Source organism: Panthera tigris, chromosome D4 (assembly GCF_018350195.1).
Source record: "Panthera tigris isolate Pti1 chromosome D4, P.tigris_Pti1_mat1.1, whole genome shotgun sequence".
In the NCBI taxonomy this organism is placed as follows: Eukaryota; Metazoa; Chordata; class Mammalia; order Carnivora; family Felidae; genus Panthera; species Panthera tigris.
The window spans coordinates 92,268,094-92,290,694 of NC_056672.1; the positions used below are offsets into that span (position 1 = coordinate 92,268,094).

General features: G+C 58.8%; 1 protein-coding gene across 4 annotated transcripts in view; it reads left to right on the plus strand.

The window, feature by feature from the left end:
• Nucleotides 1-22,601, plus strand: part of CAMSAP1 (calmodulin regulated spectrin associated protein 1) — a 56,289-nt gene that overhangs the window by 4,509 nt on the left and 29,179 nt on the right. For 2 of the 4 annotated variants that reach the window (XR_006210329.1, XM_042963451.1), the window contains exons 3-4: nt 16,019-16,281; nt 17,097-17,258. Coding sequence is in view for 3 of the 4 variants with exons in the window: in XM_042963451.1 (XP_042819385.1) it covers nt 16,019-16,281; nt 17,097-17,258 (425 nt within the window). In the remaining variant the exon portion in view is untranslated. Of the gene's footprint in view, nt 1-16,018; nt 16,282-16,757; nt 16,845-17,096; nt 17,259-22,601 lie in introns of those variants that run through there. The other 2 variants (XM_042963453.1, XM_042963452.1) reach the window with 2 other exon arrangements.

A 22,601-nucleotide genomic window follows, 5' to 3' on the forward strand; every position in this document is an offset into this window, starting at 1 on the left:
TCGGAGACGGAGGTGATGCGTCCTGGGTGCACCTGCTGGGTCGACTAGATACCGAGGGGGCCGCCGCTTGGCCTTCTGGTGTGACTTTCCCTCTGCTTGGGGGCGCCGAGAACTGCCTGGTGTGTGTGAGCTCAGGGGTCACCGTTGTCCGGCTTAATGCCACGTCTGCGGCACTCGGCTACTCGTCACACACGTACCAGCTGAAGTAGAGGGATGCCGTCTGTATTCTGCCGTGGCGGCCAGAGCACGGGTGAGTTTGTATTTGTAAAGCTGCGTCCGTGTGCACATGCCTTCTCTCCTGTCCCGGCGCCACCGTCTGAACGTCAGTCAGAGAACTGACACCCATCGTGAAGCTCGCACTGCCCTCGTCTTTGAAATCTGAGCGACCCTCAAGGTGGCTGGCCACTGTTGTGTTGCCGCACGTTAAACTTGCGCTCGTGTTCTTCCACGAATCCTGTAATGTGTACGTTTTTTATCTCGCTTAGCCTCCTACCGGCTCATAGATTTCTCTTGCTGTTGATTTTTCTGTGGCCCTAGTGCTGTTAGGGGTACCAGCGTTCTTTTTCGCTTTCTAGCTGCACTGCCGAAAAAGTCAGACGGCTTTCATTTTTCATCTGAATGTGACCAGGATGGAGCCAACGTTACGTTCGCTGAGCCGGTGACAGCCACGTAGCTGTCCCGCGTGTCATTGGCGCACTGCGTGACGCGCAGGGCTTGGCGCGGTGGTGCCGTCCTGTCGCTTGCTCGAAGCCACGGGCATCGTTGAGCTACGCGAGGGGAAGCGAACTCAAGCCGCGTGGCGTCACCGCGAGAGCCGTCTGCAGGCCGGCTGTGGAGCTGCGGGCGGGTGGATGGGGACCGGGCGCCGGGGCTGCGGGCGGCGGTGGGGGGGGGGGGGCGGCGTGGGGCCAGAGGCTCTGAAGGCTGGGTGAGGTGTGGGACCGCTCCAGGAGCGCAGGGGTGGCTGGCCGGCCGCGTTCTGTGCGGGCCAGGAAATGCTCGGCGGAGCGAGTAACGTCCTGACAGGATTTGCGGACGAGACGGTAGTGCTTAGTTTAGAGGGCCGTCTGGGCAGCGCGGCGGTGGCGCTCCGGGCCTGCTGGGGATTTCTTTGTGACGTGTGCCTGGGAGGGTTTCTGTGTAGGGGCGTGGGGCGATGCGAGACGGAGCCTGGAGGGGTTCCTCGGCGGGTGGGTGTGGGTGGGGACCGTCGTCAGGTGGAAGGGTCGCGTCGAGGTGCGTTCGGGACAGTCGCGTGCGCCGGAGGGCTTGCTTCGCGTGGGTCCCCCCCCGGCCCTGGAGGCTGCAAGTCCCGGATCCTGCTGCCCGCGGGGCCGCTGTCCAGCGAGGCCGCTTCCCGGTGTGTAGAGGGCTGTCTTCTCGCTGCGTCCTCACCGAGCTCTCTGGAGCCTCCTGGTAAGGCCGCCTATCCTGCGCGGGAGGGCTCCGCCTTCGCAGCGCCCTCACCTCCCAGGGGCCTCGTCTCCGCCGCCATCCCCCTGGGGGCCGCGTCCCGTCTGCAGGGGAAAGGGGAGTGGGGTGCGCTGACAGGTGTGAGGGGAGCAGAGCTCCCGAGACCGGCTTGGCTGACGCAGGGGAAGGAGGCAGGAGTAGTCAGTCCTTCGTCCACGGAGCTTTTCTGCGTTCACGGCTCCGTCGTCACACGCAGAAGGGTCACCTCCGAGCTGCTCCTTCTGGCTCCTTTCCTCCCCGTGGCCTGGCCCTTTCTGTTGTTTACGCTGCCCAGGTCACTCACGTGCCCCTCGCCCGCCGTCCTGTAGTCACTAGAGACTCACGTGGAATTAACCCGACGTCCGTTCCGCGAGTGCCGTGCTGTGAACCCTGGGGTCCTCGATGGCCTCTCGGGGCTCGGGCGGCGCTGGCCACGGCCATGCGCACAGCCACCTGTGCTCAGAGCCAAGGAGATGGGCACCCGGGAGAGGAGCAGGTGCCGCGGCAGGACAGGTGAGGGGAGGGGGAGACTCCCCCGAGGGAGTCTAGAGTGTTCCCTCGCAGAAAGTGAGGTGTTTGAGACCCGGGCCTTTCGGAGCAGTCTCTGTAGGGGAGGTGAATGCCTGTCGTTTGGTTGGAATGCGGTGAGAATTTCAGTTTGGAGCTCTGAGAACACCAGCTTCGGTGACGTGCCCTTTACGTACAGCCGGCCGCACGCGTTTCGAGTGTAGTCTGACTTCCGCGCCCCTGTGAACGGGACCACGGTCAAGGTTGACAGTTTTCACGTCTCCAGGGTGTGCTTGAACCCTCCGGCCGGTCGCCACCCAGAGCCTCGCTGATCTGCGGTTGCCGTGGATCCCGGGGGTTTCCTAGAGCTGCCTTCGCCACCCACCGAACATCAGCTGCTGTCTGTTCTCCCCGTCGGCTTCCTTCCCTCCGCCTCGTGTTTTGGAGCTTCAGCCGCGTGAGCGCGCCTTTTCGCTGAGTGCCGGGAGCGGCGCTGTCGTCGTTTGGCTGCCGGCACTCTGCTCCCTCCCCCGCTCGTGGACGGGCCCTCGGATCGCTTCCAGCCTGTCTGCCACGAACGGGGCTGCCACGAACGGGGCAGACGCGAGCGCGCGCGCGACGGGTCTCTGGGAGCACTCTGGGTTGTCTCGGGCGAAACCGTGGAGCTGCCGGCTCACGTGCGTGTGCGTGACCGCCCCGCTGGTTTCCGAGGTCGGTGTATCCGCTTCTGTTTGCGCCAGCGAAGCCCGAGTGTGAGTCCAGGCGACCTGCATCCTTGCCAGCACGTGGCATCGTCAGTCTTTTTAATTTTAGCCTTTCGAGTGAACGGGTTGTGATGTCTCGCTGTGGTCTGGATGTGCATTTCCCTGATGACTAATGATGACGAACATTTTTTCACACGGTCGTTGGTCGTTTGAGTATCTTTTTTCAGTTGAGCGTTTTCGTGTCTCTGGCCAGAGTCTTAAAAAAACCACACTTTTATTTGAGGTAATCGTGTTAACGTGCATTTGTAAGAAAGTTTCACCAGCGGTAACTTCTTGCAAAACTGTAATTGAATATTACAACCAGGAGAGTGACATTGTATGACCGAGATGTAGAACGTTCCGTTCCCACAAAGACCTCTTCGGTTTTGTTGCCCTTTTGTAGCCACACCTGCCTCCCTCCCTTCTGCTTTCCCTTCTGCTTGCCTTGGGTTTGTTTCGCTCTTCCTTTTCTAGTTTCTTGCGGTATGCACTTAGATTATTGGTGGCTTTTTTCTTCTCTAGGGTAAGCGTGTAGTGCTGTAAATTTTCTCCTTGATGCTGCCTTAGCCGCATCCCACGAAGGCTTGGTGTGTTGTGTTTTCATATTCCTTCAGTTCTGTGTCCTTGATTTCCTTTGCTACTTCTCCTTGACCCGCGAATTTTTTGTAGGCGTAATTTCCACGTGTTGAGATTTTCTCGTTTCGCTTTTCTGTTACTGTTTCTAGCGTGGTTCCGTCGTGGCGAGGTGACACTCTGTAGGGTTTCTGTTCTTTTAAACTTGTTCGAGCTTGTGTTCTCGCCCAGGGTAGGGTCTTTTTGGGTGGATGTTCCACGGGCGTTGGAAGAGATGTGTTTTCTAGCACTGTCGGTGGAGCCTTCCACACATACCAGGGAGGGCCTTTTGGCTGGTCGTACTGCTCAGATCTCTATCCTCGTTCATTTTTGTCTAACGGTTCTGTGAGTTGCTGACGGCTGTTGAAACCCCAGCCACACTGCACACTGGGGATTTCTCTTTTCAGCTCTGTTTCTTCCCTCACGTCTGTGTCTCTGTACTTCGGTGGATATGCATTTAGGATTATAAGGTCTTCCTGCTGGGTTGACCCTTTTACCGTCAGGTACCTTTCTTTCTCTTCGGTAAGTTTCTTTCTACTTTATCGTATATTCGTACAATTTTTCCTGCCTTTTTAAAAAACTTTTTTTTAATGTTTATTTACTTTCGATAGAACACAAGGCAGGGGGAGGAAAAGAAGAGAGAGAGACACACGCAGAATCCAAAGCAGGCTCCAGGCTCGGAGCTGTCACCACAGAGTCTGACGTGGGGCTTGACCCCACAGACCGTGAGATCGTGACCTGAGCTGAAGTTAGTCGCCCAACCAACTGAGCCACCCAGGTGCCCCAGCTCTTCTTGCTTTCTGTTTGTTAACAGTGTTTTCCTGGTATAGCCTTTTTTTTTATCCTTTTGTTTTCAGCATATTGAAGTCATTGAGTCTGAGGCGAATTTCTTGTAAATGGCATATAGCTGTGTTGTTTACATATATGTATGTATGTATATTTTATTTGTTTTGAGACAGAGAGAATGTGAGAAGGGGCGGGGCAGAGAGAGAGGGAGAGAATCCCAGGCAGCCTCCTCACTGTCCGTGCAGAGCCTGGCACGGGGCTCCGACTGCCCAACTGAACCGTGAGATCGTGACCTGAACTGAAATCACAAGTTGGGAGCTCAACCAGCTGAGCTCCCAGGTGCCCCTGCCTTTTTGTTTTTTTTTTTTTAAAGCCATTCTGCCAATCTTTGTCTTTTACTTGGTGTATTTAGGGTATTTATATTTAATGTGATTGTCCATAGTTAAGGCTTACATCTGATGTTTTAGTCTTTCCTGTATTTCTTGTTCCTGTTTTTCTTTCTTTTCCTTCCTTCCTTCCTTCCTTCCTTCCTTCCTTCCTTCCTTCCTTCCTTCCCTCCTTCCTTCCCTCCTGTGGATTACTTGACTATTTTTTAAGAGCCCGTTGTGATTTATATGTGTTGTTTTGGGGTGTGTCTGTAGTTTTCCTAGTGGTTGCTCTGGGTACGACAGTATTTACACATGATTTCCAGCAGCTCTCCAGTGTTGCTTTGCCCCTTCAGGTGAGGTGTAGAAATCTTTTCTTCCATCTTTGCTCTCCCCGCCTTTAAATACCATTGTTGTGAGGGTGTGCAGGCGTGGGAGTTTTGTCACCAGATGGAATGTAGGAAACTCACCATTGTATTTGCCCAAATGATCTGTACCTGTCACTCCTGCTCCCTGGTTCTCAGGACTCCTTCCTTCTCATTTTTTTCTATTTGGGGAATCTCCTTCCGCCGCTCTTTAAGGTTTGCCAGAGATGAGTTTTTTAAAGTTTTCCTTTGTCTAAGAAGGTCTGTGGGTCTCCTTGCTGCCTTAGGGAAAGTCTCCCAGCTGTGGAATCTGGCTGACGGCTCTTTTCGGGCAGCACTGGAAAGTGACGCGCCCTCCCTCTGGCCCCGTGATTCCGAGAGACCTGCCGTCCCCCGAGCCCGTGGCCCCCGTTTGGGGCGCAGTGTTTCCCTCCAGCTGCTTCACGATAACGCTCTTCGTCAAGTTGGGGATAGTGTGTCTTGCTGTGCATTTCTTTGGGTTCGTGTTAGTAGGGGTTCGCTCAGTTCCTCGAAACCTGTGGGGTTGTATCTTTTGCCCCGTTTGGGGGGCTTTCGGCCGTTGTCCTCTCAGTGCCCTCTCGGCCCCGCTGTTTCTGCCCTCTTCCCTGGGACTCCAGTGATCCCGCTGTTCGGTCTCGTGTTCCCCTCCTGTGGGTCCCCGAGGCTGTATTTGGGTTCTTTCAGCGTGGTTTCTATCTGTCGTTGGGATGGGGCACCTCGTGTTGATCCGTCCACGAGTTCACCGATCCCGTCCTGTCACCTCCACTTTCCTCTCAAGCCCATCCAGGGAGTTTGAGTTGTTGCTCTGTTTTTCAGTTTTACATTCAGTTCTTTTTAGAACTTCTTTTTCTTTGCTGAGATTTTCTGGTTTTCGTTTGCTTCCAGAGAATTTGTAATTGCTCGAGGAATCAGTTTTACGACGGTGGCTTTAAGGTCTGTCGGAGAATGCCAGCATCTGGCTCGTTTTGGTGCTGGTGTCCGTGGATCGTCTTTTCTCCTTAAAGTCATGATTTTCTTGGTTCTGGGTGTGCCGGGTGACCTCCGGCTGCTCCCCGGTCACTCTGCCTCTTCTGTCGGGGATTCCGGGTCCTGTTGAAAGTGTCCCCAGCAGCAGCAGCGGCAGCAGCTTCCGGTCTGGGGCAGCACGCGGTCCCGCCGGTCTGACGCTCAAAGCGTGCCTTTGCCGGCGTGGCTGGCGTGGGGCTCCCGTGGCCCTGCCGGTGCTGCTTTTTGGAGGTGGAAGGAGCTTTCTGGTGCTGGGCTGCCGGGTGCCCCTGGAGGACAGAGGGCGTCTCCCGGTCCGGTCCGGGTGCTTGTCGTGGCGGGGTCCCCTCGCGCACGGTGTCGGGGGAATGCTGTGTCTCGAGGCCGGTGGGGAGGGAGAGCACTCGGGGGGCTCTGTTGGGGCAGGTGTTGCAGACCGCCAGCTCGTGCCCCAGCTTCTGCCGGGCTGGCCTGGTGTCTGGGGCGCGGCTCGCCTTCCGTCGCCAGGCCGAGGGCCGGGAGATGCCGGGTCAGGTCACCTGCCGGGTGGGAGGTCGGGAGACGCCCCGTGGCCGTGCTGTTCCTCCCGCCCTGGCGTCCCCCCCCCCCCCTCAGTCTGCCTCCTCGTGCGGCCTTCGGGTTCTCCTGTGCTTGTCATTTGAGTCATTTCCAAGGTTTACAGTTGCGCTTCGTGGAGAGGAGTCCCTGCCACCTCGTCCTGACCGCAAGGCCCTCGTGGCTGCTTTATGTTTTTGCTTTGTTTTTCGACTTCATCGCCGTTAGCAGCACGTGCTTTGGTGTGTGTGTCTCCTTTCTGTCCCGCTGGGTTTCATGAAGTTTACAGGGACGGGAAACTCCTCGCGCCCTATCTCTTGCAGTAATACCGTTTTCTGTCCCACGTTTTCTGTCCTGCCTCCCTGGGCCTCCGGTCACACTGTGTGACGCTTGTGGTACCTGTCACCCGCCTTCCCTCCTGTCCTTTCTCTCCTCTGGCTGGCCTGCTGTTCGGCACGCCAGCGTGTGAATGCAGCTCACTTCCCCTGTCTTCCCGTGGCAAGTGCTTTCTTTTTTTCTTTTCTTTTCTTTTCTTTTCTTTTCTTTTCTTTTCTTTTCTTCTCTTCTCTTTTCTTCTCTTTTCTTTTCTTCTCTTTTCTTTTCTTCTCTTTTCGTTTCTTTTCTTTTCTTCTCTTTTCTTTTCTTCTCTTTTCGTTTCTTTTCTGTAATTTCCAGATTCTTCTGTCAGAATTCTTCATGCTCTCGTTTCAGGCGTGGTCAGGGAAAGTCTGTGGCTGCTCACGCCAGCTCTGGGTCCCCGGGGCCTGTTCCTTCCTCTTGGTTTTTAGCAGTTTGGTTAGAAGCGTCTGGGCGTGGTTTTCTTCCACTGGGTTCTGTTTGGGTTTGCTGGGCTCCCTGTGCCTGCAGATTGGTGTCTTTCTCCAAACATGGGGCGACTTTGGCCCTTACCTATTCAGATGCTCTCGGGCAGCGGTCTCTGTCCTGCAGGAGCACGGCCGCGAGGCTTTTGATGCCCCCCTGCTCCCTGACACTCTTCCTTCTCTTCAGTCCCTGCCTTCCGGGTGGCAATTTCCATAACGTATCTCGGGTTCACTGACCCTCTCGGTTCTCCCGCGCGGTGAACATTTTGTCGATGCACTGTATTGTTCTTAAATTCTGATTCTTTTATTATTTTAAAAAGTTTTCTCTGTGGAGAATGTCTGTGTTTTCATTTCTTTCAAGAGTTCCTACGTTGACCTCAGGGAGCTTGGTTACAATGGATGCTTTACGGTCTGTGATAACTCTGACATCTGGGTCATGTCAGGGTTGGCATCTGTGGATTGTCTCTTGCCCTGGGAATCGGTTGCATTTTCTGGTTTTCTGTATGTTGAGTAACTATGGGTCGTGTCCTGGACGTTTGAATATTGCGCTGTGGGGCTGCTTTCCGGTCCACGCTGATGTCTTCTTGGTGGTCCGTTTTTGTAGCCGGGTGGCAGTGAGCACCTTGAAGCTCAGACCCCAAGTCTGCTTTGTCATTTCGTGTGCCATGGTTTCAAGGTCAGTGTGGTTTTGTGGGTCTGTCCCGCGTGCACGTAGCCGGGGGGGGGGTCCTCAGGGTTGTGTGGGCTCATACACGGAAGGAGGAGTCCCCTTCCCGGCTCTCTCCTCTCTTGGATTCCTCTGCGTTTTCTGCTCCAGGGAGCCCCCCCTCCCTTGTCCCCCGGCTGGAAACACGGGGCTTCGCTCGGAGCGGTACTGCCTGCGCAGGGGACAAGAACGTCAGGTGCCCTCACCTCTGCAGACCACCGAGGGCCCTGCCCTGCCAGAGTTCCGTAACCTGGGCTGGAAGAGAGGAAGAGGAGGAAAGCCCAGATTCCTCCCGCTCTCCAGCGTGCGGGGGCCCCTTCCCGGGGCTCTGGCCAGAGAGGCCGGGTTTCTGCCCGCGCGCGTGCGTCCGGCTGCCCTGTGGGTCAGAGCCCCTAGAGGAAGTGGGCACGGAGCCGGGGACCCCGTGGGTGTGGCTTCTTGGGCCTTTGCGTCTGCCCCCTGGTCGCCTGCCGCTCTTCACGTTTAGGATCCTCCCGTGGCTGCACGTGGTGCCGGGCCGGGTCTTAGTCGTGGCCGGCGGGCAGAGGCTGTCCCGGCCCGCTTCACAGTGGCAGCTCCACAGCCTGGGAGCCTGCTTCTGTCGCTCGCTCGGTGTCACCGCTGGCTTTGTTCAGGATGTCCTGTCTCTTTGCTCGGCTGCTGTTTTCACTTGGCTGAGTGGGTGAGGTGGCCGGGAGGCGGTGGGCGTCACCAGAGGCCCTGGACGGTGCCGTACTTTCTCTCCGGAGAAACTTGCACTTCCAGACCGCGGCCGTCCCCGGCCCCCTCGCCCCGGCGCTCCGGCACACGCACCGGGGTGCTCTCGAGGGCTGCCGTGCTTGGGTCACGTCGGCTCCGAGGGAGCAGCCTCTGGGGTTCCCGGCCGCATGCCTGCCCCGCTGGGTGACCAGGGTCCCCTGCAAGTCCCGTCCCCCTGACCTGGGAGGTGCCAGGAACGCAGGTCCCCCTCGTCGCACCTGCCACGGACGGAGCACAGCCTCTGTCAGCGTGGTGTGGGAGCTGGGGCTCTCGGCCGCAGGCTTCTCCTGGCGCGCGGCCCGGCCACCTTGCCCCCCGGTCAGCGAGTGCGGCCAGCGGAGGCGCGTTCTGTGCGTGCCGACTGGACCATGCTGTCCCCTGGTACCGGAGAGCTCCTCTCCACGCCGGATGCCTACAGATGCTCCCTCTGCATTTGGCCACGTTTGGTCACAGAATCTTCCCTTGCCGGACATAGGTTTGCTCAGCTTGCTGGGCGTGCGGCTGGGCAGCTGGTGGGCGCGCTGGTGGGTGGCGGGGGGGCGCGCGGGCGGGTGTGCTGGTAGGCGGGCTGGTACGCGTGCTGGTGGGCGGCTGCGTGGGGATCCCTGGGGTGTCACTTCCCTGGGGAGTGTGAGGTGCGAGGGAGGGAGGTCTAGCCAGGACCTTGGCATTCAGGTCTGTGACCTGTCCTTCCCATTGGTCACCTTCCCTCCCTCAGGCACCGTCCCGGGTCAGAGCCGTCCCCCAAGCTGTCCCCTGGGCCTCGAAGTGGAGGGGGGGAGGCGGGTGCTGAGGGTTGATCGGGCGGCTCCCCAGTTGCTTTGCTGGCACGGCATCCCCGTGGGGGGGCCCGCGAGCCGCATGCCTGGGCCAGTGTGGCCGCTTCTCCGCCTCCCAGCGGGGGCGGGGCCCATGGGGGGCACAGGCGGCAGTGAGACCTTCTGCCCCCTCTCTTCCCCGGCTCCGGCCATCTTCTGCTCTGGCCTGTGCTTTCTCTCCATCCTGGGGCTTCTCTTTGCCTGGGCTTTCTCACCGTTTTATGCTAGTTTTTTGTTCCTTTAAAAAGTGTTTGCTCTTTCCTCTTAGAGCGCATTTTTAGAAACCGGTCACATCCTCGTCAGAAGCTTCTGACATCGGGCCATCAGGGGTTGGGGTCTGTTGGTTGCCTTTTCTCCGGTGCTCGTGGGTTCCCTCTGTCTTCTGCGCCGAGTAAGTTTGCATCGTGTCTGGGATGTTCTGATTCTTGCGCGTGAGACCCTGGGGTCTGCTAAAATCTAGAGAATTTTTTCTTTTAAACAGGTAGTCAGCCCAGTTAGGCTGAGACTGTGAGTCCTCGTGAGCTGCTTCGTGTGGGCCTTTGCTCCATGCTGGTTTAGTCCCGAAGCCTCCGGACCGTTCTGGTCTGTCCGCAGGGCACCTCTGTGAAACCGGGGCCCCGCTGTAGTTCTGAGTCCGCGCTGTGCCGTTCCTGGGTAGTGTCACACGGGGCCACTTGCGTCATCCAGGATAGTACACGCAGATTTTAGGGTTCTTCATTCAGCACCCCCTCCTGCTCTCCGGGGGGCTCCCCTGCAGGGTCTCCCTTCCCAGTCAGGCTGGAAGAGTCTTTGTGCTTCCTGCACCTGAGCTGCGTCAGCAGAGAGGGAGGGAAAAGAGCCTGTGGGGCGCCCCCTCACTCCCCCCCGCCCCCCCCGCCCACCGTTGGGTACGGTTTTGTTGCTGGTGCTGGCCTGGCGTGGGGCAGGGGAGCCAGTGAGTCTGCCTGGCAGAGCTGGTTTTCTCTCTCTTCTGTCTGGCGTTGCCAGCATAGGCCTGGGGTGTGGCCACAGTTCGAAGGCCTCTGGCCACGACGTTGTGGTCGACAGTCTGGGCAGGGGCTGGGCACCAGCAGGCGACCGGACCACCGTCTTGCCGGTCACTGGTGGCTGTGCGGGCTTTGCTCTCCTGAGACCAAGCCGGGCCAGGTGAGGCCTCAGGCTTCCGTGGGGCACCTGGGGGGGTCCCCTGGCCCTGCTCGGGGTGCAGGGGTACGGCGTCAGTCGACAGGGTGGGGCGTGTGGTGGACAGCGACGGATGAGAGCGGTAGCTAGCACCTGTGTGACCGTCACTGACGGCAGCTCTGCCCTCAGCGCCTCGGCTCACACACCTGCCCTCACCCGGGGGACAGGGGGCCGGGCTGTCGTGTGTGTGCCTGGGGTTCTGAGAGGCCGGGCCGGCCCGTGCGGGTCCTGCTCCCAGCCGCACGCCTTCCTGCCTTGGAGACCTGGAGCTCGGAGCGTCTGCTCTCCCCCGGCTGTCACCCGTTGCTCCTTCCTGCTGCATGTTGCGTCCTGCCTTGCAGGTGCGGGCTTCTCAGGACCCTCCAGTGCTTCGTGCGGCCTTCCTGTCCGGTGTGCCCGCAGGGCCCTAGCCCCGGATCGCCGGCCCGTGTACGCACTGTCGCTGCTGCTGCAGACCGGGGTCACGGGGACCGCCGTCCCTCCCGCCAGGCCGTGTCCTGGGGGCGCCCTCGGCACAGAGCCACCGCCCTCAGGCTTAGCGGCTGCTTCACCCCTCCCGCCTTCCGTCCTTCCGTCCTTCCGTCCAGCCCTCTCTGCCAGAGCCGCGGGCTCCTCCCTCCCGCTGGCCGCCTCCGCCTGCAGACCTTGCTCTCGGACGCCCGTCACCGGCTGCGCTCCCGTGGTTGGCCAAGCCCGCTCCCGGGGCCCCGGCCTCCGCATGCCTCCCTCCGAGCAGAGGGGGCTGCTGGCCCTCTCCTTGGCCCCTCCGTCCCTCACCCTTCCTGCCGCTGCTCTTTCCCAGGCTGGCACTGCCTCCTGCTTGTAAATCCGCGGACCCCTCTCAGTCCGCCTTGTGTCTCGTCTTTTTCCCACCGTGGTCGCCGAGCGCTCCTGCTTTGGAGTGTTTTCTCCGAGCCCGCCTTCTGTTTCCCCCCTTCCCCGATCACTTCTCCGTGCCGGTCTCCGGCTTCCTTTTCCCACTTGCCCAGGTCTGCCCCACACGTGGCCGTTGGTCAGGTGTACCCGACGACCTTTTCTGCCCCCGTGCGTGTGCTCCGTGGCTGCGATAATTATTTCTGCGTGGTAGGTCCCAAGCCTGTGTGTCCAGCCGGACCCTTTCCCTTGCGCTTTGATCTCCGTATTTTCCTGCGGCTTTGAAGTCTCCACCTGGGTCCCACGGGCACCTCAGAGACGTCCTGCCTGGAGTAACCGCCCCTCTCCCCTGACCGTCCTCCGCGTTACCGGTTCCTGTGTCGGAGGCACCGTCCTGCATCTCGTCGGCAGAGTGGGAGGTCTGCTGCCTTGGCCACACCCCAGGCCCGATGCCCATGCCTCCTGGGCGTCTGTGCCCCTTCCTGGTGCCACCGGTTCTTGGCCCGCCTCCGTTGTCGCTCGGGCCGCTGACTGTGGTGGGATTCTGGTAGGTGGGGACTTCTGTCCTCCAACTCCTCCGGCCCCTCGTCCCCCACGGGGGCTGGTCACATCCCTTCAGGCCTTCAGAGCCCCCTGTGCCTGTCCCTGTCACTGAGGGACCCCGCTGGCGCCCCCAGTCCCTCCTGGTGAAGGCTGCTGGTAGGTACTTAGTTGATGGCCTGTGGGTGAGCCGAGAAGTGGCCTGTGCGGCTGGCTGCTCCTGTGCTGAGCCGCAGTTTTCCAGAACCCTCTCTCGGGGTCATTCTTTTGTGTGTCCCTCCCTCATGTGTCGTCATCCCTTCCCCCTCCCTTGGTCTCACCCCTTCCCCTGTTCCCGCTCTCTCTGCCACCAGAGCCCGGCTGCCTCCCTCCCCGGAAGCCTGCCCGGCCTCCCTGCCCTGTGGTGCCGGCTCATCTGCGCCCCAGAGCAGCACAGAGCACCCCGTACCTGTCCTGCGTGGCGCCCAGCACGTTTTGCGCACGGCGCTTGGTGATTCCTGTCATCTTAAGAGGCTCTGCCCCGAGGGGTGACCTCTTCGTCCTCGTTAACCCCCTCAGTTCTGTGCGTCTTTGGCTCACAGTGGGGGCTTAATAAGTGACGGCTCCGCACAGGAGTAATTCTGACAAATGGTCTCTGCAGTTTGTAGAGGGAACGAAAACTAAGTCCCTGGCAGTAGCCGGAAGGCACTTGCGGAGTTGTCGTCTTGTAAACAGTTGTCGGTTTTAGTAAAACCGAGAGGGACTGTCACAGCTGGCGCATAAAGCCCCTGCAGTCGTGGACCCGCTCAGGCGCAGCAACCGGCCCCTCCGCCCACGGCTGAGGGCAGGGGCTGCCCTGGAGGGGGGCGGGGCGCAGCCGCACGGTGTCCGGGGCGCTTCCCTGCAGTCGACGCGTCGTCTTCCCACAAACGTGGAGTCTATGGGGATCAGCTCTGCGATGCACACGTGCGTGTTCAGGTGTAATTAAAAAGCGGGTTATCCGAGTCAGTTTGTATCGATTAGTTTTGAAAGCTCCACCAAGTGGGCCGCCCGTGGAAACCTTTCTCCCGGGTAGACAGACAAGCTGCTTCAGGGCCCTGGCTGCGGTTCTGTCCAGCCTCTCCGGGTTCCCGGGTGCGGGTAGGCTGTGTCTTTCCGAACCCGTGCCCCTGGACGCCTGTCCTTCCTGCAGCCGACCCTCCGTTGGTGCCTGTGTCCCACCCCCTCCTCCCAGAGCTGTGACCCTAAGGGACCTTTCTGTCCTGAGGCCTGCCGGTCTCTGCTGTCCTGGAGGGGAGCCCATCGGTAATCCGAGAGGCGAGGGGGCCGGCGCTGGGGGGACGGTGGCGTGGCGGTGGCTGTGGCGTGGCCCCAAGCTGTCGTTTTCTGGCCAGGAGGCTGGGTCACCACCTTTAGGGGGCCAGAAGGAAGAGTGTGGCCCCAGCAACTGCGGCACGATGTCGTTCGAGATTGTGCCCGGGATCGGTGTCCCGGCCGTGTGCTGCTCATCCCCAGCTCGGGGATGCCACCGTGCACATCCCCGGGCTCGGTCCTGGGGGCGAGGAAGAAAGGCTTGTCTCCTGTCCGTGTCAGTGGAGTTTGATAGGCAGGTCTCTGGAGTTCATCGTTACTTTGTGTCAGAGGATGTGGAGGATGTTGATTGAGGGAGCCTCTTCCCCGTTGATGAAAATAACTCGGTTATGCTCGTCTGCCCCTTCTAGAAGGTTATGCAGTACGTCACTGTAGTACATAATGAAAACAACAAAAAAGTAAAACCCAAAAAAGGAGGGGGGGGGCGGGGTCAGCCAGAGTTGCTAGGGCTTTGGCAGGAGGAGAACTGGGTGACCCTGAAACTTTTGGTGAGCGGCTGACCTTGAGATGAGGCCGGGAGGGGCAGGTTGGGAGGTGGAGTTCCCCTGCAGGCGGATTAGGCCCCGTGCCCACCAGCCGGTCGTGCCCACCGGCCCGTCGTGCCCACCGGCCCGTCGTGCGGACCTTAAGGGGCAGAGGGACGGAGGCCCAGGGAAGTGGCCGGGGTCAGGACGTGTGTTCACGGTGACAACACGCCCGTGCTCCTTCAAGCCACGAGACTGACTGAAGTCACTGCGCCCTTCCGGTCCTGGAGAGGTGAGGGAGCGATGGAGTTCTCTCCATAGCAGAGGCGATGGAGCTGGGACGGGCGTGGGGAGAGGAGGAGGACGGGGTGGGCCCGGGTCCCTGCGTCCCAGTCCCCGCCGCCCGAAGTCAGCCTGGCCTCTCGCACCTGAAAGCGGACTAGGCTGGCGGACCCCCTGGCCCCGCGACCTCCTCGACTCCCGTCCTGGACTCCCATCCGTCAGGACCAGGTCCTGCATCGTCCGTGTGGGTGTCCTCCCGGGCTGCCGTCTGCTCTCTGGGACGGCGCGCTCCGGTGCGCGTGGGGCCGGCTCCTGTCCCTCCCTCGGCCCCCCACTCACAAGCCACCCCACCCACAAAGGCAGCAGAAGTCTTCCCACGGCGTTTTGCCCTGGGGCTCCCTTCCTCTGTGGTCGGGATGATCTCTTCTGTCTCAGAACTCTGGGTGATTTTAAAATAGGATGGGCTCTGACAGGGTCCTTTCGACCCTGAGCCAAGGGTGTGTCCCTCCCGCCTCGGAAGGGTTGGCTCCGTGTGCCCGCAGGGCTGCCACGGTGTCAGTCACAGTCACGGGCCAGGGGAACCGAGGCCTTGCAAACAGAAGGGCAGTGTGAATGTTAGCCACTGTTAGGAGAGCCAGTGGGGAACCGAGGAGCCCCACACCCACGAGGAGGTGATTCAGGGCCCCGAGAATGGCGTCTGTGATGAGGACAGCGAGGATGGGGGTGGGGGGGTGGGGAGGCAGAGGCCACGGTTGGAGGGCACTTGCCAGGTCGCCGCAGAGAGCCCGGACTGTGCGGGGAGGGGGTGCGCTGGCGCCCCGCGTCTCGGCACTAGGTGCCGTGGGTGTCCTTCCCCGGTGTCCTTGGAGAGACCAGGCCCGTGTGAACTCTTTCACAGGCAGGGTTGTTCCAGAACGCCCAGAGGGCGCTCTCGGGTCTGGGGGCCCGCACTGAAGGAGCTCAGCCTTAGCCTGCACAGCTTCATGTTTTCCGGTCTGCCACCCCTTCGGGGGCACGGCGATGGACATCTTGCAGGGCAAGTGTGAGGGACACCTGGGGAGACCATGCTGCAGCCGTTTAGAAACCGAGCGTCCCCAGCGGTGCACGTGTGGCTGGTGTGTTTGTGTGGGAGGTGGTGTAGACCTGTGAGTCAGGCCGGATTCACAGTCGGCTTCTGCCGCTCGGGGCCTCGGGCACACGGCACACTCTCCCCGTGCCTCCGTTTTCCCGTTAGTAACGCAGGGACGAGAGTCTCAGCTTGACAGTTGCCGCGTGCTTAAGTCACATGGCCTGCGCGGCGTCGAGTCTGCCTGGCCCGGGGTCAGGTGAGGGCCTGTCCCTGCGGCCGTGCCTTTGTCACGGTCCCTGCGGGCCTGGCCGTGGTGTCGGGCCTCGCTGTCGTGTCCAGTGTGACCTCAGGAAAGGGCGCGCTTGACCTCCTCCCCGGGACCCGTGCTGCGTGTGCCCCGCGCCGTCTGCAGGGTGACGAGGGCCTGCGTGTTGCCTGTGCCCCGCGTGGCCCCCGTGGCGTGACCGGGTGCCGTGCAGTCCAGCCGGCTCGCGTCTCGGTTTCCCCTGGGCTCCGCTCCCTGCTTAGGGCTCCCACTCGTGCTTCTCGCTGCCGTCTGGCAGGAGAGTCACCCCTGGAGGTCGTGGTGGCCACGTCACTAAGGCGAGTGCGTCGCCCACACGCCCCGGCGGTGTCGGCAGCCGGGTCGCCTTTGCCCGAGGAGACGATGGGGTCTTTTTATGTGGTTAGGTGCCCGTCGTGATTGACGGCAGCTCTGTCCCCCGTTGGCATCATGCTCACGTGCCGGTCTCTTCTTGGCTCAGATAACATCCCCGAGGACCTCAGGGACCCCTTTTACATTGACCAGTATGAGCAGGAGCACATCAAGCCGCCCGTCATCAAGCTCCTGCTGTCCAGCGAGCTCTACTGCCGTGTTTGCAGCCTCATCCTGAAGGGGGACCAGGTGGCGGCCTTACAGGGACACCAGTCTGTCATCCAGGCCCTGTCCCGGAAAGGGATCTACGTGATGGAGAGTGACGACACCCCCGTGACGGATCCCGACCTCAGCCACGCGCCCATAAAGATGGTGAGTGTCCTGTGGTGGGGGGGCGGGGGGGGCGGGCAGGGTCTGTCACCGACCGCGACTGTTTCTCCCGCGGGCACTCGTGTGGCGCCCCGGCCTGTCGTCCCGCCGGCCGGCCCTCCGCGGTGCAGATGGTGGGAGCGTCCGGCCGGGTGGCGGGGCTCGCGGCTGTGCGGCGGTCTCCTGAGCTGTGTGACTTGAAGTGCCTGTGACTTGTGGAGGACGGGGAAAGAGCAGCTCCCCGTCAGCTCTCTTCCTCCTCACGAGCCCTCTGTGCGCCGGAGGGTAAGTCGAGGCACGTTAACGAAAACGTCTGGAGGCAGATATTTCACGGACGTTGTGACGTGCAGCCGTCAGGCCTGTTCTGTCAGGTTGTTCACCGTATTGTATTTTTGTGTCCAAATAAAGAAGAAAAGACTCCGTTTTCCCCCCTCCCCCCTTTCCTCCGGAAGCCGCACCGTCGATGTGACTTTTCCAGACTGCCCTAGGTCGGCCAGTTTGGGTGCCTCCCACGTCACTGGGTTTTGGCTGTTCTCTGGCGACTTGCGCTCTGTGGCTTTTCACGGGTGGGTTTCGCGGAGGACGCGTTGTGGGTCAACGGGATGTTCCTCGGGTTCCGGGAGGAGACGGTGCAAAGGCGTGGCGGACTTGCGGCAGCAGGGCTCCCGCCGGAACCCCGGGCCCTGTTCGCGGTCGTGCAGCTGTGGGCGCGTCTCTCTGTGCTTGTACCTTTCCCCTCAGCCAGCCCCTGGGGCTCGCCAGGTTGCCGCGGAGGTGAGGTGGGCTTGGGCCACCCTAACCGTCACCTCTGCTCCCAGAGCGCCCACATGGCGATGGTGGACGCCCTCATGATGGCCTACACCGTGGAGATGATCAGCATCGAGAAGGTGGTGGCCAGCGTCCAGCGCTTCTCGACGTTCAGCGCCTCGAAAGAGCTTCCGTACGACCTCGAGGACGCCATGGTGTTCTGGGTCAACAAGGTCAGTGCTGGGAGCCGTGGCCGGTGCGAGGACTGGGGCCGCGGGTCGTCTCCTCGAGCGGCCCGAGCGGGCCGGGGCGCTCCCTGGTGGCAGGTCCTCCCCCGAGAGCTGCGCCCGCCTCGTGTGTCGCCCGAGAACCGGGCGCTGGCAGGGGCCCCGGGAGCGGTAGGTGGATGTGCTGTGTCCAGAAGCACGTCTGCTCCTGTCCAGACAGAACAAACAGGTGTCCTCGTGAGCACGGGGAGCGTGGCCGCGGTTTAAGTTACTACGTTCTTGTTGTTTTCATCTCAGGCTCTCTGTGCACCGAAGGGGTGCTCGAGTTCAGAGGCGTTTTGATTATGAAGAGAAAAGTGGTGTCTTCCTAAGTGTTTTCTCTTTTTACGTTTAGAGCTTACAGCGTGATCTTTCACGCAAGCATAGAGAGGGTATTTTCAGTGGCACGGGATTACTCACAGGGTTACCTTTGCACAACAGTTTGGTCGTGAAGCGTCTCTGTGGGTAAAAAGGTGTTCAGCTGGGGACACTTAGCTAACGGAGTGAGGAAGTGGAAGGCGGGGCAGCCCCTCGTAGAGTTGTCTTGGGGCAGCTGAGACAACTGTCTGGGGGGCTCGGTCGGCGAGGCGTCCGACTCTCGATTGAAGTTCAGGTCATGATCTCACGGTTCGTGGGATCGAGCCCCGCGTCGGGCTCTGCGCTGACAGCGTGACCCCTCTTGGGACTCTCTCCCTCTCTCTCTGCCCCTCCCACTCCACCGAATAAATAAACAAACTTAAGGAGTTGCGTCAGTCTGCCCACAAGATTGAAATTATTTCCTTATATGGTTTGTGTCCGTGTTCTTTATAACGTAAGGCTTTATGAGAGACCAAGTAAAAATCAGTGGCCGCGGAATCAGTTGAAGAACGTGGCAAAGCCAGGCCGTGGCGCGTGGGCCGGCTCCCCCGAGAGGGCCCCCTTCGTGGTTGTGACGAGCAAGGCCTTAGTCAAACGCATGTTGTGACTTCCGGCTAAGACGCTTGCCCTGCTGTTTACTTGGTTTCCTACCCGGAGGTGGGGTGGCGGAATCCAGTCCGTGGGCAGACCCCCTTCAATCCCTGATTGCCGGGTGGGGTAGAGGGCTTTTCCAGGGTTCGCTGCAACGTCTGGACTCAGACGCTGGCCAGTGCCCGTAAGTTTGCCTCCTGGCGGTGGGCACCGTGTCTCACCTGCCCCCTGGCCGTGCAGGATACCGTGCCTGTGGGAAGCGGGAACCACGGGAACCACGGGAACGTGGTTAAGGCAGGATGTTCGGGACCGGTGCACATTTCCAGAGGAAACTGAGCCCTGGCTGGTAGTTCTGTGATCCCGACACGGCCTTCCTGTAGCCACGAGTTCACGTGTGTGTTTTCAGCCACTGACCTGCGGTGCTCCGTTCGTTTCCGGTGCGCGGTGTGGTGATTCAACAAGTGTAGCTGCCAGCTGTCGCCACACAGCCTCGTCGGGGCACTTGACCGTATGCCCTGTGCTACACCTTTCCTCCCTGCAAGACCCAGGTTCTAACTTGTTTCTCTCTGATAACTTTTATCGGCTTCTCCTGTTTTATTTTTATTTTTGAGAGAGAGCAAGCACGTGAGTGGCGGAGGGGCAGAGAGAGAGAGAGAGAGAGAGAATCCAAAGCAGGCTTGAGGCTCTGAGCTGTCAGCACAGAGCCCGATGCGGGGCGCCGACTCACGAACCGTGAGATTCTGACCTGGGCCAAAGTCGGCCGCTTAACCCACTGAGCCACCCAGGCGCCCCGGTTTTTCCTTCTTATAAATGAAATGACATGGTCATTATAGAAAAGCTAGAAAATACAATAAGCAAATAAAACGAAACATAAACTCCCCATAACCTTACCACCTACACATGCGTTTTAACATAAATTCTCATAATTTTCAGGGGCACCTGGGTGGCTCTGTTGGTTGAGCGTCCGACTTCGGCTCAGGTTGTGATCTCACCGTTCACGAGTTTGAGCCCCACATTGGGCTGTCTGCTGTCATCTCGGAGCCTGCTTTGGGTCCTCTGTACCCCCCTCTCTCTGCCCCTCCCCCGCCTGTGCTCTTTCTCTCTCAAAAATAAGTAAACTTAAAGAATAAATTCTCATAGTTTTTTTTAGGTGTAAGACACAGGCTTAAAAGCACAATTAGGTGCTCCCGGGTGCTGGGCCGAAAGCCGAGGCCTTTGGCAGGATGGGGAGGGGTCTCTCCAGGGCCGGCTTCAGTGCCTGCCTGCTGTTGTCTCAGGCGCCGGGCTCTGTAGGTGACCACGGGCATTTCCCTCCCACGTGTAATGGGTGGGCAGTGGTGGCCACATGGCTGAGGTTCATTTGTAAAGGCTTTTGATTGGTTTTGATTGGTTTTTGCCAAATTTCTGACCATAAAGACTAGTATTTTTTTCGTACTCTTAGTCCGTCGAGGTGTCTTTTTCCATGATTTCCCGTAGATTGGATATTACTAAAAGAATATTTGCTATTTTTAATTTTGATTTTTATTTTTTAATAAAAAAATAAATAGATTTAATAAAAAAAATAAATGTTTTTGACGTTTATTTATTATTGAGAGAGAGAGAAACAGCACGAGCAGGAGAGGGGCAGAGAGAGGGAGGGACACAGAATCGGACGCAGGCTCCAGGCTCTGAGCTTTCCGCACAGAGCCCGACGTGGGGCTCGAACTCACAAACCGCGAGATCGTGACCTGAGCTGAAGTCGGGCACAACCGACTGAGCCCCCCGGGCGCCCCTCCCATTTTTTAAAGGTGGGGAATAGTGTCATCTTCTACTTCCATTTCTTCACTTACTGGTAAAGTTGAAGTTTAAGAGATAGAGCGTACGTTTGGCCGTTTGTCTTTCTCTTTGATAAATTACTTGTCTGTGATCTTTGGCCGCATTTCTTTGGGGGAGGGGTGCATTCCTTTTCTCCCGCGCCTGATCAAGTTTCTCACAATACCATGAAGGGCGTTCCCTGTTTGCCGTATTTGTGTAGACGATTTTCCAGGTCACTGCCGCCCGTTTGCCTGTGGTCTTGGCTGATGTGTGGAAGATGATCTTCATGTGGTGCAGCCTTTATCTGCTGACGGGCATTTTCTGGTGTTAACCTCTGTCTTTCAAAGAGGTGCACTGTATTTCTGACTCTGCATCGGCATCGGCCTCTGGCAGGCGTGGCCTTCTGATTGACTGCTAGCTCACGTGACCCTCCCGTCTGGTCCCTGCCGGTCCACCGTGGTCACGCGGCCTACTGTGGTTGGGTCTGTAGTCAGATGACCAGGTATGACTTTTCAACAGCTCATGTCCCTTTTCTTGTGCCACACTTCGGTTTTCCTGGAGTTGGTACTTGCTTTGTTTTTTTTGTGGCCTTTCTGGTCCTTGCCTAATATTTATAGTTTTATTCAGTGTTTTCCAAATTTTGTATTTCCTTAGCATTTCCAAATGAACTAAGTTTCTTACGTTGATAGATTTCCCCTTGTGTGTGTTCTCATTCTCTGATGTCGACTGAGCGGTGAGCTCTGGCCAAGGGCTCCCCCACACTTGCTGCCTCCATGTGGTTTCTTTCCGGCGCGGATTCACGGGTGCCAGATGAGGGTGCGCTCACTGAGGAGGTCTCCGGCACTTGCTCGGGGGGCTCCTCTCGGATGTGAGCTCTGATGCGGGGTGAGATGTGCCTCCATGCTTTGTGTACTGAGGGTCTTTCCCTGGACTCAGAGGAGGTGTCAGCTCCCCCAGGCTTTTCCTTCAGGGAGAGTGGCCGTGGCCTCTGCGGTGTGGGTCCTCTGGTGCCTGACAGTTTAGAGCCGGGTCCAGAAGCCTTCCCACCTTCATTTGGCGGCTGGGTTCTCTCCCCACCGAAAGCGGCCTCCGTGTTTGATAAGGTTCGGGCTCCTGAGGGTTCACGTGCGGTGAGTTTTCCCTTCGGCGTCAGTCTTTGATGCCTCGTAAGATCTGGATCTCCTTTGAAACTGTGGTTGTGGATAATGTCCCCAAGATTTCTGCTGTGTGAATAGTGCACATTTAAGCTCTCTCACCTCCGTGCTGGCCATTTTCACTCGGGAAGGTATTTTTGTGGGTTCGCTTCCTTTTCGTGTTTGGCTCTGTGTCTGGGTGCTCTCCCCCTCTTCCGCAGCTCTGGAGTCACAGTCAGGCCTGTCAGGTGACTGCTGTGAGTTTCTTTCTCTTTTTATGTGCATCACTTCCAGGGACCACTCTCCCTCTCCCCCTCCCCCTCCCCCCTCCCCCCCTCCCCCGGCCGATCAGGCCCTCTGGGGGGTAGAAATTGCCCTCCCCAAGATTGGGGCTCACCACCAAGCCGTCCCCCAGATTCCCTGCTCTTTGTGTGAGGGACTGAGCTGTCCTCTGTCCCCGGAGTTGTGGACTTTTACCGTGACCATCTTGCTGTGGCTTTTGACGTTTTTACCGCCGCCCAGCCCGTTGCTGTAGCCTTTGAAAGACAAAACCCAGCTTCACTGCTGTACGATTTGCCCGCAGCGAACGGGCCCAGTTCTTTGAGTTTGACCAGTGACTGCGGTTTAACATTCGCCACAAGGCACCATTTCCATCGCCCTAAATGAGCTCTTCTGTTTCCCTTTGCAGTTTGCTCTCCAGCCCAGATTGCCCCTGATGTGCTTTCTACACTTAGAAGTTAGTTTTACGTCTTCTAGGTCTTGATAAAACTGGGTCATGCGTATGTACCCTTCACGGAACAAAGTGATTCTGAAGTTAATCCGTGTTAGCGCATCTGGCAGTGGTTTTCTTTTTACACTCTGGAGAATTCCATCGCGCGAACAGACCGCGGTTTACCCGTTCCCCTGCCGGTGGACGCTGCGGTCATTTCCAGTTCTGGTCTGTGCTGACGAAGGCCGCCGGGAACCTGTGCGTGCAAGTCTTACCTGAGACACGTATTCCTTTCTTTGGGTCACGTTCTTAGGCATAGAATCGCTGGGTCAGTGATAAAGTCGCGGTGAACGTTACGAGGAACTGCCCAGGTGTTTCCCAAAGTGATGGCACCACTTTGAGCAGCGCCAGCGAGAGAATTCCAGCCGCTCCGGGCTTGTGCCAGCACGTGCGACAGTCTGTCTGTCAGTGGCAGCCGTCGAGTGGATGAGCGGGGCTGTCCTCCCGCGGTTTTCATTTGCGTGCCCCTCGCCGCTGAACACATCTGTGTGTGTTTTGTGAGGTGCGTGTTCCGGTATTTTGCCCGATTTCAGGTTTTGTATTTCATTCCGTGTCCGTTTTGGGAACCCGTGATTTTCAAGGAATTTCTCAACTGTGTTTTCCTCGTTGAATAAATGACTGTCCTTTAAACGTGTGTATGTGTGTCTGTAGCGGTGCCCCCTGTTG